General features: G+C 42.4%; 1 protein-coding gene across 1 annotated transcript in view; it reads right to left on the reverse strand.

The window, feature by feature from the left end:
* Positions 1–14,196, reverse strand: part of FNIP1 (folliculin interacting protein 1) — a 43,572-nt gene extending 29,376 nt beyond the window's left edge. Inside the window, exons 1-2 of the mRNA XM_009701950.1 lie at positions 14,186–14,196; positions 6,839–6,965 (exon numbers count right to left, since the gene is read on the reverse strand). Of these exons, the coding sequence (XP_009700252.1) occupies positions 6,839–6,965; positions 14,186–14,196 (138 nt within the window). The remainder of the gene's footprint in view (positions 1–6,838; positions 6,966–14,185) is intronic.
* Positions 14,197–14,762: the final 566 nt, after the last annotated feature.

The raw sequence follows: 14,762 nt of genomic DNA on the forward strand, positions 1-14,762 counted from the left end.
GAACTCGTGAACTAGAATTGCATTTTATCTCTGACACAAACAACAATGTCCTAGGCTAGGCAAGCATCATGTGATAAAACCACATAAAATCCACAGGGTTACAGAAGCTTTTGCAGGCAAACCACATTTCAGCTTGCATTTTCCATCAGATGTTGAAAGTTCCTTCTAAAAAGTTACAACGAAGCTTCCTTGAGACTGTAAAGCCAGTAAATGCATTTCTACAGGTGAAAAAAATTTCTGTGCATTAAAAAAATAGGCTAAGTTTGCAAATTACTTACTTTTAAATAATTTCTTCTCATTATCACTGCATTTTTCTGCACAGCAGCTTTCCCCAGATCCATTGGGGAGTCTGGTATCTTGAAGTAATAATAGTTGCCTAATTTAAATAGCAAACCAGGAAAACAGCTGTTTGGTCTTTGCAGTGGAGTTTAATGAACCAAGACTCCTGCAAGGAGTCTGTAAAGGAGGTCAGGATCTTTCAGATACCACTTTTCTGAACCGTGTGAACAGTAAACCCCTCCTAAAATGCAGATCACTGACAAATTTTGGTGTTTGCTCTTTTACAAACTTTTCACGTGCTTAAGAAGAATCTGTTGGACAATGAGATCGACTACCTGCGGTGCCCCTCTCCTCTGCAGTTTCTGACTCCAAACGTCAATTAAATTTTAGATGCTACAAATCTCAAGATATTATGCATCAAAGAGGTGGGATTACTTGCATTCCAGTGTAATATTCCAAAGATATTCAAGCCAGGTTTCCAAAAATAAAAAGGTAACCTAATTATTTAAGAACTGTACAAGGGAAAGTTTCAAAGTTGTGGATTTTCTATCCAAATAGACAGTTGAAACAAATCAGATCCCTATGCAAAGTGCTGCTGGAGCCCTCCAAAACGAAACGCTCACTTTTGCTGGAGAGCAGAACATCTGCTGGAAGGATGCCGTGGGTAGCTGCCGCTCCTGGCTGCCACGCTGCTCTCCCCACTGTGGTCACACTCTGTTCTTTCTCTGTCAACTCACTGCAGACACTGCCCAGCTCCAAAGGCTTCCTGGCAGTTACAGTTCTTACGTTAGAAGTCATCATTTGCTTAAAGTCTTGGAGACCTATCAGGTGGTACTGAAGATAACTTAGAGTAAAACGTCTTTATAGTACAACAGGGTACAAAGTAGTTTTCTTCTACCGTTCTGCATCTGGAATCTCTTTTGTCCACCTCTATCAGCAAAGACCTTTAACTCTTTGCCACAAGGTCTATAAATTCCTCAGTAAGTGGAAGGAACATGCGCAGTGCCACGCACAGGAAGAGGAATTTCTGCTGGGCAAGTCTGGGTTTGGGGATAAGAAGAAAGTTGAAAGGAGCCTGGTGTGTTGAACTAAATCCAGACTGTGTGCATGTGTTAGGGCTGTGAGTGACAGAAGGGAAGAGAAATGTCATCATATGCTTTACTCTCTTCTACCTCTCTGCAACAGCAGGTGCTCAAATACCACTGTGGTGGTAGTGACAGGGAAATCTGTATTTCCAAGCAAAGCTGCCACTCTTCAGGAGCTTTGTACCTCATTTCTAGAACAGGTTTTTCAGCAAAGCTGAAAAATCATTGCAAAAAGATGCATTAACTCTTTTGCTTTATTAATATGCATTGGTCTGAATCTGTAATTAAACGTATGTATCTATCTAGGGCATGAGAGTAACCTGAACAGGCATTCATTCCTTCCCTTCAAGTGCTGCTGTAAAAATCCGGGTATCCTTCTTAAAAAGCAGCCGTCAAGCGCTACATTCTCCCTTTATTTTGTCAAGTTCCACTATTACCCAGAGCTCAGTGAAAGTAGTAAAGACAACCCTACGCTCCCCCACTCCACTAGTATTCTTCCATTTCTGGTTAGGGAGAGTAAGCAGAGCTAAGAAGGTGGGACTCGGTCTCTGTGCTTGCAGCTTTGTCGGCGTGGCCGACTGGGAGCCGGGCCACTGAGAGCCAGATAGAGACCAGAGTCTCCATTTCACACAACTCACCTAAAAGCAAAAGGCTCACTATCCAATTACTAATCCCTCAAAGCAATTTGCTGTTCCAGTGCTGAAGTATATTAGAACATGTGGCTAATCCTGGCTTGTTTAAAACAGCATGCCATTTTTCTACTTTGGGATAAATATGACATTTGGACTGAAAGAAAGTGCCGCAGTAGGAGATCAAATATCATATGACCTTTCAGCTAAATTATCCCAAAGATAAAGACAACTAGGTTACATGGCAAAAGTGAACTTTCTGCTCCCTAGATCCAAGTCCACTGTTGCACTTCTAGATCTCAAATTCTGCACCCTGGGCCACTCTTTCTCTTTCATTTCTTCAAAAAAACAAAACAAACGCTGCTTCTGAAAATCCCCTTCTGCCTCCGGGTCCTCTGAACAAGCCACTGCCCTTCTCTGATTCCTTGTCTTTCCCCCTTCCCAGCCAAATCACCCAGACTCCAGATCCCTGCTCAGCACAGCGCACAGCTTGCCTCTTCCTTTCTTTCCTCCATCCTCTTCCTCATGGTCCCTTGACAGCCCTTCTTCCTTCCTGGACTCCACGCCTTCCTCTAGGCTGATCTTTAGACTCAGGAAATCTTTTAACTTCTTACATGTCCATCAGCACCTCTCTTCAGTCAAATCCTGAATGGTAACCGCCGTCTTGTCATAAGTCACCAGTGGACGACATAAAAAAGAAAACGAGACAGCTAACTCCCATCCCAGAACTCATTCCACCTGCTCTAAGGAAAGCCCTGACACGATGTTCCCCTTCCCAGCTTCTTCTTTGGTTTACTCCCCACTTCTCCCTCGTGGCACCATTTCTGCGGCATCCTTATCCCAGTCACTTGCCAACCCTTAGAGGAAAACTCCTCATACTTTAGGTGGCCTTTGCATGCTGACATTTATGGCAACATAACTCACATGCCCCATAACAGCATCGGCATAGTAAAATACATCACAGCCTTTGCGTAAGGTCAGCGTGAATGCTGTGTCAAGGTTGAGAAGCCAAGCACACAGGGGTCAGGAAAGGCAGATCCAAGGCTGAAAGCTCAGCACTGGTCAGGCCACCTGGCCTCCGCACCTTCAAAAGGAAAAGGAACTGCTTGTTCTGCTTGATTTGAAATTCAAACCAGGCCCCCTATCACGGCTCTTGGAGGAGTATACCTGTGGCTTGGAAACTCAGTACAACCCAAGGGGGTGGATGTGTGTGGGGCCTCGCGCAGCCACGGGGCACCGCGCAGGGAGGCGAGTGGGGCTGGTGGTACGCGCGAGTGGAAAGCAGGCGGGGAAGTGTTAGAGGAAAAGGAGCAGACAAGCACAAAAATGAGTCGCTTAGTAGAAATCAGTCATAGGTTGTAACGCTAGCACCTGCAAATCAAGTAATACAGTCTTATTAGAAACGAGACACTAGTATGAGGAACAAACTCTGAAGTAACTCTCTAGAGTAGACAGTGGAACAAACCCACAAGCTTGCCCATAGAAGTACTCTGATACCCAAAAATCCAAGGGATGTGGATGTTTGGGTGTGGACTGAGGCTGTTTAGTAAAGGCGTCAGTAACGTCTACTTCTCGTATCACACGCCGCCTTGGTGTACTCAGCATCAAATGCCTGTTCTGATACATTTGCTCACGACCTAGTGTCACAGGGCTGGGAAGGGCAACCACTCTCTTCTGGCATACCCTGGCAGAACTCCGGCAGGGGAGTTACCCAATTTTCTGACGGTGGCGAGGCAGGAACCTCTCGGCTCTGCTTACAGAGCCCGGCTGATCAATAGCCCATCCCCTGGAAAGCCAGGGAAGAACCTCTCCCGCTTAGCACCAAAAAAGGTATAGGACTCACAAAGGGGATCTCTCTGCCTGCCCCCCATGCCAACTGCCCACAGCTGCTGAAGGTGGATCTCTGCCTGGCCTCGGTGGAAACGCCTGGCACAGCCTTCGGCCAACATTCCCGGTGCAGCGGCCGCCAGCCCTCCGAGTCACCAGACTGCTGCTCGGCTTTACTCACCAAGTTTAACTCTAGTAAGACCTGGGGAAAACATTACTTCTCCTGCACAATTAAAATATTTTAATGGCCACACTGCAAACTCTCAGCTGCCTTCTGTCTGTCTCTGTGCAATACCCTCCCAAAGTTCTCATTTACCTAAATAAAATATTATTTAGCTATATTGAAGACATGAAGAGGCTGATTTAATATCCAATGAAAACACAAAATCCTTATTTGTGTTATAGTCACATTTCCCTCACAGATAATATCAGCCTAGTAATGCTTTAATAATTAGAGCCCAGCTTGGTATGAGCACAAACTCTGCAGTTTTCACTCATCAAAAAGTCAGAGCCTACTGTTTTATTTCTTGAAACATCTGTGTCTGGAAAGTTTGCTCTGATGCTCCTTAAATTTTATAACCATACCTTCCCTTATAGAATTCAAATGACTGAGCCATGTTCAACCTTGGTCCACTGCACACAACTCTTGACACATGTAGAGATAAGATATATAAAATAGAGCAAAGTATATCTCACCTTGCTGTAGGCATACACCTCTTAAATTATAATTACTTTCACGTCTCAAAAGCAACAGAAAATGGGAACTGAAGAGCACAGCAACATAAAGCCAACTGAAACCCTCCCAGTTCTCTCCATTAGACTGATTAGACTTCAACGAGAATAGTCTGGCCGCTGCTAGGCACTTTTGCAAATTTTCTCTCTAATGTTATTAGTAAATCCAGAGGTACAAATCACGTCAGGAAATGGAGGGGGGGGGGGGTGGGGAGAGAGATGCAGAAAGTGTTGGCTTTTGTGGGGTTGTGAACAGATACCCTTTCAGAGTGTGGGAGAGTGGGAGAGTGCCCAGCCCACACACGTCTTGCTGCAAAAGGGCAAGGGTGCCTTGGAATGTGCTTAGAGCCAAGATCTGGCTTTGTATAGGCAGGGTGTGTCTTTGTTAATGAAAATCATGACAAAGAGCGAAAAAAATAAACAATGCAATTCCTTGAAAATGGCCAGTACGTACTGCTAACTGTACAAGCCTGTACTAAGCTCGCAGCAAGCTGAGCCGAGGACTCTTCGGCACGTTTTTACCTGCATAATGGTCTGCTATTGCAAAGTTTTGTTTTATGAGCAAAGTTTTGCCTGACATGACATTATCAGAGGGCTGCAGAAGGCAGATATCACGGTAAGCAAATGTTTCAATATATTCTCTTTCAAAGTCTCCTAATACCACAAAAAAAGAAGAAATATATCAAGTTACTAGAGATGAGTACAGGGTATTTCAAACACTTGAGTCTCAGGTACTCATTTTATGGAGATGATGAATACAGCTATTTTCCTCCTCCTTAGCAAAGAAAAAGAAAAGAGATTAATATGGAACCGTATTAGCTTCATTATCAGCCGTTTATTCTGTTGCTGTTGAGCTGCCACAGTCAACTATCTTTCTGAAATAAACCAAAACAGTGCAGTTTAGAAGTTCACTGTGCAAGTACAGATCTATCTTAAAGAGGTTTTAGGGTTTCAAGAAATCAATTGAAATATGGCGTGAGGATTTAAACTGTACAACGTCTTTCTTATTAATGAAGTAATACTTTATAATTAATGAAGTAATCATAATAAGCATAGCCAGCAATTTGTACCAATAAAGCACTTCTAGAGATCTCTTGTCTTTAAAAACCTGTTTTCCTGGCAAGAACCCCTAGAAGAATAGGAACTTATAAATCATAAAGCCATTCTAACAAGTTAAAATTAAAAAGAAAGATGTGTTTTGTTCAACAGTGGTAAAACTTGCTTTACTTTACAAATTCTCAAAACGAACTAGGAAATTGGGATCTTGATTCATGGCTATAAAAGTGCTAGCGTAAGTGATGGAGAAGCCTAGAAGTTAGTGCCCGAGACACAAACTGGCTCCCAGAGGTTAGGATATGCGGATGGAGCAAGCACTCAGGGTCAGGATGAGAAGCATCAGGCTGGCAGCATTCAGTAATAGGCTGAAAGTTTACAAAACTGGATGAAGAATCTTCTGGCTGTACTCCAATACCCAACATGAAAACCACGGCTTTGGGGGTAACATGTTATTTTGTGTGCTGCTGCTTACGGAACTTAGTAGGTCCTACGGGTAAAAACAACTGGGATTATAAATTTCAGTTCACACAGTGCTTTCTGCTTGCAGAGCTTAAAATGGTTTGCAAATATTTTTAGAGATGGTGCAAAGGAAGTTCAGAGCAGTGAAATAAGTTGTCCAACCTCACACAACCACTTACAATAGCACTGTGGCTAGAAATTAATCTTCTGGCCAGAGCCCTTAGAAGGAAGTATCCTCATCTGACTGCATCCACTACAGTTTCATTTAATAGATCACCGCGCAGACCATGCCAAAAGGAAAAACAGAGGAAAAGTTTTCAAGTAACTTTGTGTGAAAAAACTGTCAGCAAAGCATAGAAACGATGATTGGCAAAAGCTAACCAAACAGGACCCAAGACGACACAGGACTGGGAGGACCTTCCCGTTAAGAATGCAGACCTCACTGTGGCATAAAAGCACACCCATAAATACCAGTTTATGCCCTGCCTCAGCCCCCCAGCATCGCCTGCTGCAGCCCCAGGAAAGAATCCTTCTCTCTGAAAGACCAGAAAGTAGACGAGGCCAAGAATAAAGAGATCACTATAGTATTTAAAGCTGTTAAGAGTGAAATCACTGAAGCCTGAATAATTTGCAACTTAACAGACACGTAAATATAGCCCTGCATATAACCGTTTAAATATTAACATGAATAAAACAGAGCATTTGTGATTTATCAATCTTGCCATTTAAAAAAATATAGACCATAATCATGTAAATCAGTAAAATACTCACCGACACCGAAACATCCTCTATTTTTCTTTTAGCACTGGAGTCAAATAAGACATTCCGTCCTCTTCTTTCGCAGTCCTGATAAACGATCAGTCGGATCTGACTTGGGTCAAACTCCGGCAAAGGCCAGCTTTAATTAAAAAATAAAAGAGCAGAAGGATCAATTACCGTAACTCTTTATTACACTGTTCCTTCTACACTATCTGTATACACAACTTTATTAAAACAAAGTCAAGCAAATGCAATGCCATTTCATCAAACCCTTTGATCCTGTAGCCAGAACCATGTCTTTTGTTTTATTTTCCCATACACTTGCCAAATTACACTGGCATAAACAGCACCAATCCACTACAACCATACACAATGATGTGTGCTGCATTACTAGCTCTTGTGCTCTGTCTTGTGACACTTAACATTTTCTTCAAGTTGCAGGTTTTTGACGCCAAAGTCATAGAAGAAAGGACAATAATTAAAAAAAAAAAAAGTCCCTCATCATTGCAAGCACTAGCTCAAAAGCATTCACAACTCAAAAGCAAAAAGGTATATATTCACACTGGCCTCTCCCTTAAGTAATGCATTTCTGCATTTGCAGTCACGGGTTTTCAGCCTCATGGGTTGGCAAAGCACTGAACTCCACAACTGAAAAAAAATGCAAAGTACCTTTCCTACCCTTCTTTGGGTTTCACAAACACTGTAGTAACATATGTGCATAGAACTAAGTGCAGCATTCTAAACTACAACATTCATACTAATACATCTGGTTTGATGCTGGGGAACAGCCACGTGTAGCTTGGTCCTGACCATACTCAGGTCCTCACCACATTCAGACTTAGAACTAATCTCCACTTAAGCCACTGTGATTGAAGGTCACGCTGCAGCATGGGTCAGCAAACCACCCACAGCAGTCATCTTCTAACGCACCTACTCCCAAGCGGGTTTTGCAGTCAATAGTAAGGGAAGGAGCGTTCCCGAGCCTCTGCTTTCCCCAGTGCCCCCCGCTTCACAGGAGCTCTGCAAAGGGAGAACTGGCAGGGCTCATGTTGAATACCATCATCTAATCTTGCCTTGAAGGGTGCTTTCTAGCCATCATCTTATATTTCCATTTTAAAAAGCCAGCCGTCACTTTACAGCCCAGAAAGCATTGTTGCCCATGGGCTTGGGAATCCATTTTCACTGATACTTTCTCAGGTCTTGGAAGACTGGAAACAAGATGCCTGCACTATCCATGAAACCACCAGGAATCATCTTTCAGCTAGCTACAAGCCATTTCCTAGATCAAGTGAAATTCTATCTTCTTTATCCTTGGCTTTCAGGCAAGCAGCATTAGCATGAAACCCCAAGACGTGAGAATTGAGACCCTGGAACTTTCCAGCCATTAATGAAGGATACAGGCTCCCAGTTTACAAGAACGGGTTGTACATTTATTTCAGCAAAAAGACAGCCATAAGTGATAATATAGATTAAAGTAAACCTGGCATGCTAGACCCCCAGGCTATGTAAGTTTTCCTCTCCTCTGTCCCTCTAATTCACCATCCAAAATGTCTCCTCCTCTGCACCCATGCTTTACGTGATCAGTACGCTAATGATGATTTGTAACCCAACAACTTCACTAACAGGTCACAGCAGAGAATCGATTTGATCACCAAAGCCATGGTTGCCTATCAGAAGTTTTTAAGACTGTCCAATATAGATTCACGGGCTTTACAACTAGTGTAGCCCCAGCAAGGTGAAACTAAGCACCAAGACATACAGTTACGCGGTCTCCTGACAGAGGAAATCCATTTCCTAATCTGCCCAGCTCCATCATTTAGCAACAGGAGAGAAAAACAGAAGCTGCAGAGAAGATAGTGTGCAACAAATGTCAAAAGCAACTTATTACAAGAAAAATGCTTGAGCAATCTGAAACTGAAATAACTTGATGTCTTGATGTGAGGGCAAAGAGCCGCGCACTGTCTCTGTTTGGGCACCTAAAGCATCGTCCACAGAGGGACATGCCCACACGAAGAGCAGGCTGGAAACTGAGCAAATTCTGTACCAAAAACTAAGCACAGTGACAAACTCAGAGCAGAGCTTACATTTCCCAGGGGCTCTGCTAATGAGCCCCATCTTACATTCCAGAAAATGTAAGAAAACAAAAATCTGTATTGTTTGATGCATACTTGGAGTGTTATCAACTGAGAGGCTTAAAGGCACTAGAGCTGGGGACGGTTACTCATAAGAGCCTGACTTTGGCTAGAGGTGAGGAGGGAAGTGAGACCGCCGGATAACCTGGCTTCCTGGAAGAACCATCTCCATATATTGAAGTGAAATCAATGGAAGTCTGGAAACTCATTTTCTTTCCCGATAGGCCACTGTGGTTCCTATAAAGAAACAGTATGTGACAATAACAACGAATTGCTTGCCAAAAAGGTGCTATCGCTTGCTCCACCCTTGCAACACATTTGAATTTCCTCCACACTCAGACAAAAGCATGTCTTCCATTACCTAGTACTTTTGATATTTGACTTTGAAATTACTGGCAAAGAAGGGCAGTAGCTGTTCCAGATCTTAGGAAAGTCTACTTATAAAAAGCTCCAAGAGCAGATTACACACTAAGAGGAGAGAAAGCTAAATATAAAACTCCTGCTGTATTTGGAAACATATTTGATCAAGGTAACAAGAGCTTGTTTACTTCTCAGCTTCTTCACATGAAATTTTAACTTTCTCTAGACAAGCGTTCAGTAGATAGTATCCATCATAATTTGTGATAATTCCAAATAAGCAATATCTCTGTTACATAATAGGGTCCTTAAGCACATTTCAGCCTTGCAAGCACATTCCCTGGCAATAGCGGGCCACTTCCCAAACCAGAAGAAACTTTAAGAGAGCTGGGAGAAAGTTCATTTAGACAGACAGTAAACAGAGCCAGACTGGCACCTCCGACTCACCCCCACCACCTCCCAGCCAGGAGGAAGCGGGACACGGAGCAGCTCTGCTTTCGTTGTTAGCAGCTTCAAAATACTGTTAAGCTTGATATCTGGATAGATTATCCCCAGAAACGTACAAATTCCTGTCTGCAATATGGAGGGCACATTCTCAAAACAAATATGACAGGGCAATACTGCAGCGCTGCTCTTCAGGCGGATGAAAACTGACCTAGATCTTCTGAATATAATTAGTTCTGTTTATAAATGGAAACTAACTTTGACATTTAACTGATGTTTTCTTGACATTCTTATTGGAAAACCAGGAGACGTAAAATCAAATGTTCTAGCAACGTTAATGAAAGGTGAGTCTCCATCTCCCACACTGTTCTGGAAATGACAGTTCTCTTAATGAGGACTTTTTCCTGCGTGACCTATCTACCATGCTTTGATCTTCCCTTGAAACTGATTATATTTAAAGAAAAAACAAAAAACAAACCCAGAACAAGCAAACAAACATAAAAACCACCAGCAAGAAAACTCTCAACAATCTTTTCGCCAGCAGAAGCGTTTGTGACTTTGCCACAGAGTTACTGCTGTGAGTTCACATGTCAAGCAAGAGAAGACACAGTGATAAACAAATTATCTGTCCTGTAGAGATCGCCACTACACAAACTATGATTCTTCTAGAATGAGACGTTCATCCTATATGAATAGGATGGGGTAGAAATCATTGATGTGCGAGTGCTGCGTGGGATATTTCACGTAAAACCAGACCTCACAGAACCGCAGACTGGTTGAGGTTGGAAGGGACCTCTGGAGCTCAGCCGGTCCAGCCCCCCTGCACAGCCCTTAATCCAAGTACAAAGCACAGAAGGAAAGGAACTCTTTGGAACAGAGGCAAACTTCCACATGAATAAGGATAAAATTATTAGAAACTACTAATAATGAAATCAAGGCCTGAAAAATGGTATTTTAATGCATGTTCACACTGAAGCCCTACTATTGTTCAGCTCTTCTCCTCTTACACCCATTTTGTTTTCCTGCCTTTTTTTACTTTCAACCACTAGAAATATTATTTGTAGTCTACATTTACAGATCCATTACATGCTTCCTGACACCTGTACCATGCAAGAGCTGCATGGCAATCCTGAACTCCAAAGGTTCTCCAAGGATGGATTTCCTCATCTATCTAACTCCTGGAGTTTATTACTGCCATCGACATTTCTTAGCAAGAGGCAACTGAATGCCTTTAAATTGGTATTACTACACTCTGTGCAAGTTTTAATAGATGAAACAACAAGACACAGAAATCCTTCATTACCACACCACCAACTAAAATACAAGATTTTCCACTCTAATTGAAAGAAAGTACGTTCCTTCCTCCTTGTTTCTACTACAACATGAACAGCACTTCTTCATTATATTAAAGGTTTTGCTTAATACTATTTTTCCTCCTACCTGAGACTTTACTTTTAAAAGTATTTCACATTAACACAGCTTAGATAGTATCCGATTACCTTTCAATAATTAACAGAGACATTTTAGAAGTCTTGAAGAAAAGCAATTGAAGCAAACTGATCAAGATATTAAGCAGGTAGGAATTGTAAAAAAGTTTGCTAAAAAGTTAATTGCTCAAAACCAGACTATGACTAATCATTGAAAATGTAAGTTGAGGCTATCAGTCAAACTATTGTTTTCCTACATCATGTTACCCATAGTTATAAAAACTGCCTGGTGATGAATCACTTCGAACTATTTTTAAATGCATCTACGCAAATTATATTTATAGTTTATGCTAGCTTATCTGTTCTGCATGTTTTTCATGTTAGCACCTTTTTAAAAGGCTGAGAGGAACAGCCAGGGCAGAGCAGACGGCAGGTCCACCCTGCTCCAGGCTCTCCTCGTGGGGCTCCGCACCAAAGGAAACGTTTTCCTTTATTCCTACTAGATGAGCATCAGAACAGAGGCACAGGGATCTCCAGGGCTTATCTCCAACTCCTGCAGACGATACTCTTCACGTATTATTGTTGTTACAGTGGTGCTTAGACCCAGCCAACTTCCACACAAGCGTTGGACAGAGAATGTCCCTGTCTCGAAGAGCTTACGTTGTACGTATCAGAGACTGTTTCACTGGGTGCATTGGGATATTTCAGATGCAGATCATCTCCACGTTCCACGAGATGTACATTCACATCAAAGCATGCTCACCTGTACATATGCAGCCCAGTAGCATTTATGATCCTGTGGCTGCTTTGTTATAGGGAAGAGTGATCAGAAGCAGAAGGAAAACGGTCCTTGCATAGTCCGCCTCTCACCCCCAACTGAGATGCCTTTTCCAACAAGGGATTCCCTTCTCCTGCCCAAATTCCTCTGCACATTTCTATTATCTGTTACTGGATTTTTTTCTTTCTTTTGGTTTTGAGAATATACAACAAAAGTTGAGTATATAGGACACATGGGGAAGGTATTGTACGTATTTTAATTCCTTCTTTCTGCAATTCAATAATTCAGTTATTATTTGACTGTTATTGTACAAAGACAGCTGTGTAGACCTTTCTGAAAGAGCACAACTAATTTGGAAGCAATGAAAACAGCAATGTATGGCATGTTCCAACTTTGGAAGACCAGCCATTAGCTTTTTCTTTTTTTTAAAGAGGCATGGGCAGGTTATTTTTTTTTTTTAATAACACCACCTGAAATGCAAAAGAACTTTATCAGGATTCACATGATAAGGATAATCCAGATTGCATTGCCAATTTGCAAAGCTGGCATTTTCAGCGAGAGATTCCATTTAAATGCTGGTGACATAACATGACCACAAGGCTGTGAGGAGGAAGACGACCCCTAAACTAGAGAAACCACGGGACCTATACTTAGAAAAAATTTTGCAATACTTGTCTTTACGAGAGTTGAGGACACTTCAGGGTTGTGTGACCGTTGCGGTGAATGCCTGCTGATTCTGCAGAGAAAACCGGCATCTGTGACTTGACCAAGGCCACGACGGGAGCCCGTGACGATCGACTGCGAAGGAGCTTACCCAGTGCTCCAGGCGACGCTGCCCTCTGTCACCCTGACCTCAGCTGGGCTTTCACAAATGTCAAAGGATCTGTACTCGGGGTAGCTTGGAAGAACTGAGAGATGGTGGATCATCTCAGGGACAACCACTCATGACGGCTGACTGCTTGCAGCGGTTACATTTTTCAGGTTTATCATCAGGAAATAATGTTTCTTTTAAAAAAAAAAAATAAAATCCAAGCCATGCCCTCTTAATTTCTTACAGGAGGGCGACACATCCACAGGCACTGCAGCACTGTAGAGGTCAGCTCCGTGCTACACCTATAAATCTGTCTCATTCATTTACCGGCTTAGCAATCCTCACCTTGAATAGCTGCACTACTTGAGCTCCAGGAAACTTCTGCTGCTTATACTAAGCACATATTGTACACCAGGCACATATTCAGGCAGCCAGATATTTCACACTCGGTATAATAAACTTGGACCTAAACTTCAGTTGGCTTCCAGGGTCCTTGGCTCTGTCCAATTCTTTAACTGTATATAAAACTGACTTCAGTTTGTTTTCATTTTCTTCCCCTGTCTACCAAGTCACTTGGCTCTCATTAAGATACCTAATTTATACTCTAAAGTCCAATACATGAGCCAGATGCCTTTCCACAAGCAAAAAGACATAATATATACAGGTTAGGGGCAGTCTAGTCAGCACATTAATCCTAATCTAGAGCGTGATACTGAAAATAAGTAGGTTGGAAGGTTTTGTTAAAGACATGGAGCATGTTGAGCAACTTTGCAATTACACAGCTTCAGAATTTACAATTAGTATTAGCAATTTCATAGAATATTTTTAGGACTACTACTGCATGTGTGTAATTTCAAAAAATACCTGTTCAGCTTTTAGCACACATTTAAGCACACATATGCATGCAAACATATGCACATACACGCACACACACAAGCTCTGTGCTCTTTTGAAATACCTGTTTTAATAAAAAAACACGCACAAATGAGACACAGCTCCTTTCAGTTAAATTTAGCACATATTTAAGCACACATATGCACGCAAACATATGCACGCAAACATATGCACATACACGCATACACACAAGCTCTGTGCTCTTTTGAAATACCTGTTTTAATAAAAAAACACGCACAAATGAGACACAGCTCCTTTCAGTTAAATTCACTAGCATTGGACACAACGTTTTACATCATACAAGTAGACTGCACTTCCCTTTGCAAAATTACAACAGATAGAACCAATTCAGGGAAAAAAAATAATACATTTGTGCCATTCAGCATATAAGAAGAATCATTAAAAAAAAAAATCTCTAAAAGCTTCACATCTCTGGAAAAGAAATACTTTCATCACAGTGAAAATATTAAGCTTTCAAATAATTAAAATAATCTCACGACTGTGGAGCGACCGTACCTGGGAAGCATCTTTGTCCCCCGAGCAGTTCCACTTTTCAAAATCCCTATAAACTCCTGTTGTGCCCGGCTGCCAACTCAGGTTAATAATAGCAATGAGCCATATTCATCCAAAACCACAAGACTGTCAGGTGACATATCAAGAGGTCTGAATTTAACTCAAACAAAAGACTCTCCATGCTGCAATGCAAAAGGCTTAATCCTAGCAACAGGATCACAAAAACCACCTTAAAGAAAGCGGTTCGCCGAAGCGCGATGTCTGCACTTGCACCAGGCTGCGTTTGCTCTGCTCTGGAGCTTCATAACCCAAATCCTGTCCCTCCATTCTGTTGCACAGCCCGGGATTTCTGCTCAAGGAAATATCGCCCGTCTTCCCCACTCCTTTGTCTCTTCCAGCGTATTGCTGCAGAGAAGATCAATCTAATTCATCGGAAAGCTAAGTGCTGCTTTGGCAGCCGCCGGAGCGTACATGTCAGTCCGATCCATCCTCCTCTAGCGAACGCGGCCGGAGTTGAGTCTCATGACCCAAGTCCCCTGGCAACTGTGGCTGCCGTCCTGCACCTCCACGAGCCCCGACC

The sequence above is a fragment of the Cariama cristata genome, unplaced genomic scaffold, assembly GCF_000690535.1.
Source record: "Cariama cristata isolate BGI_N322 unplaced genomic scaffold, ASM69053v1 scaffold5906, whole genome shotgun sequence".
Lineage (NCBI taxonomy): Eukaryota > Metazoa > Chordata > Aves > Cariamiformes > Cariamidae > Cariama > Cariama cristata.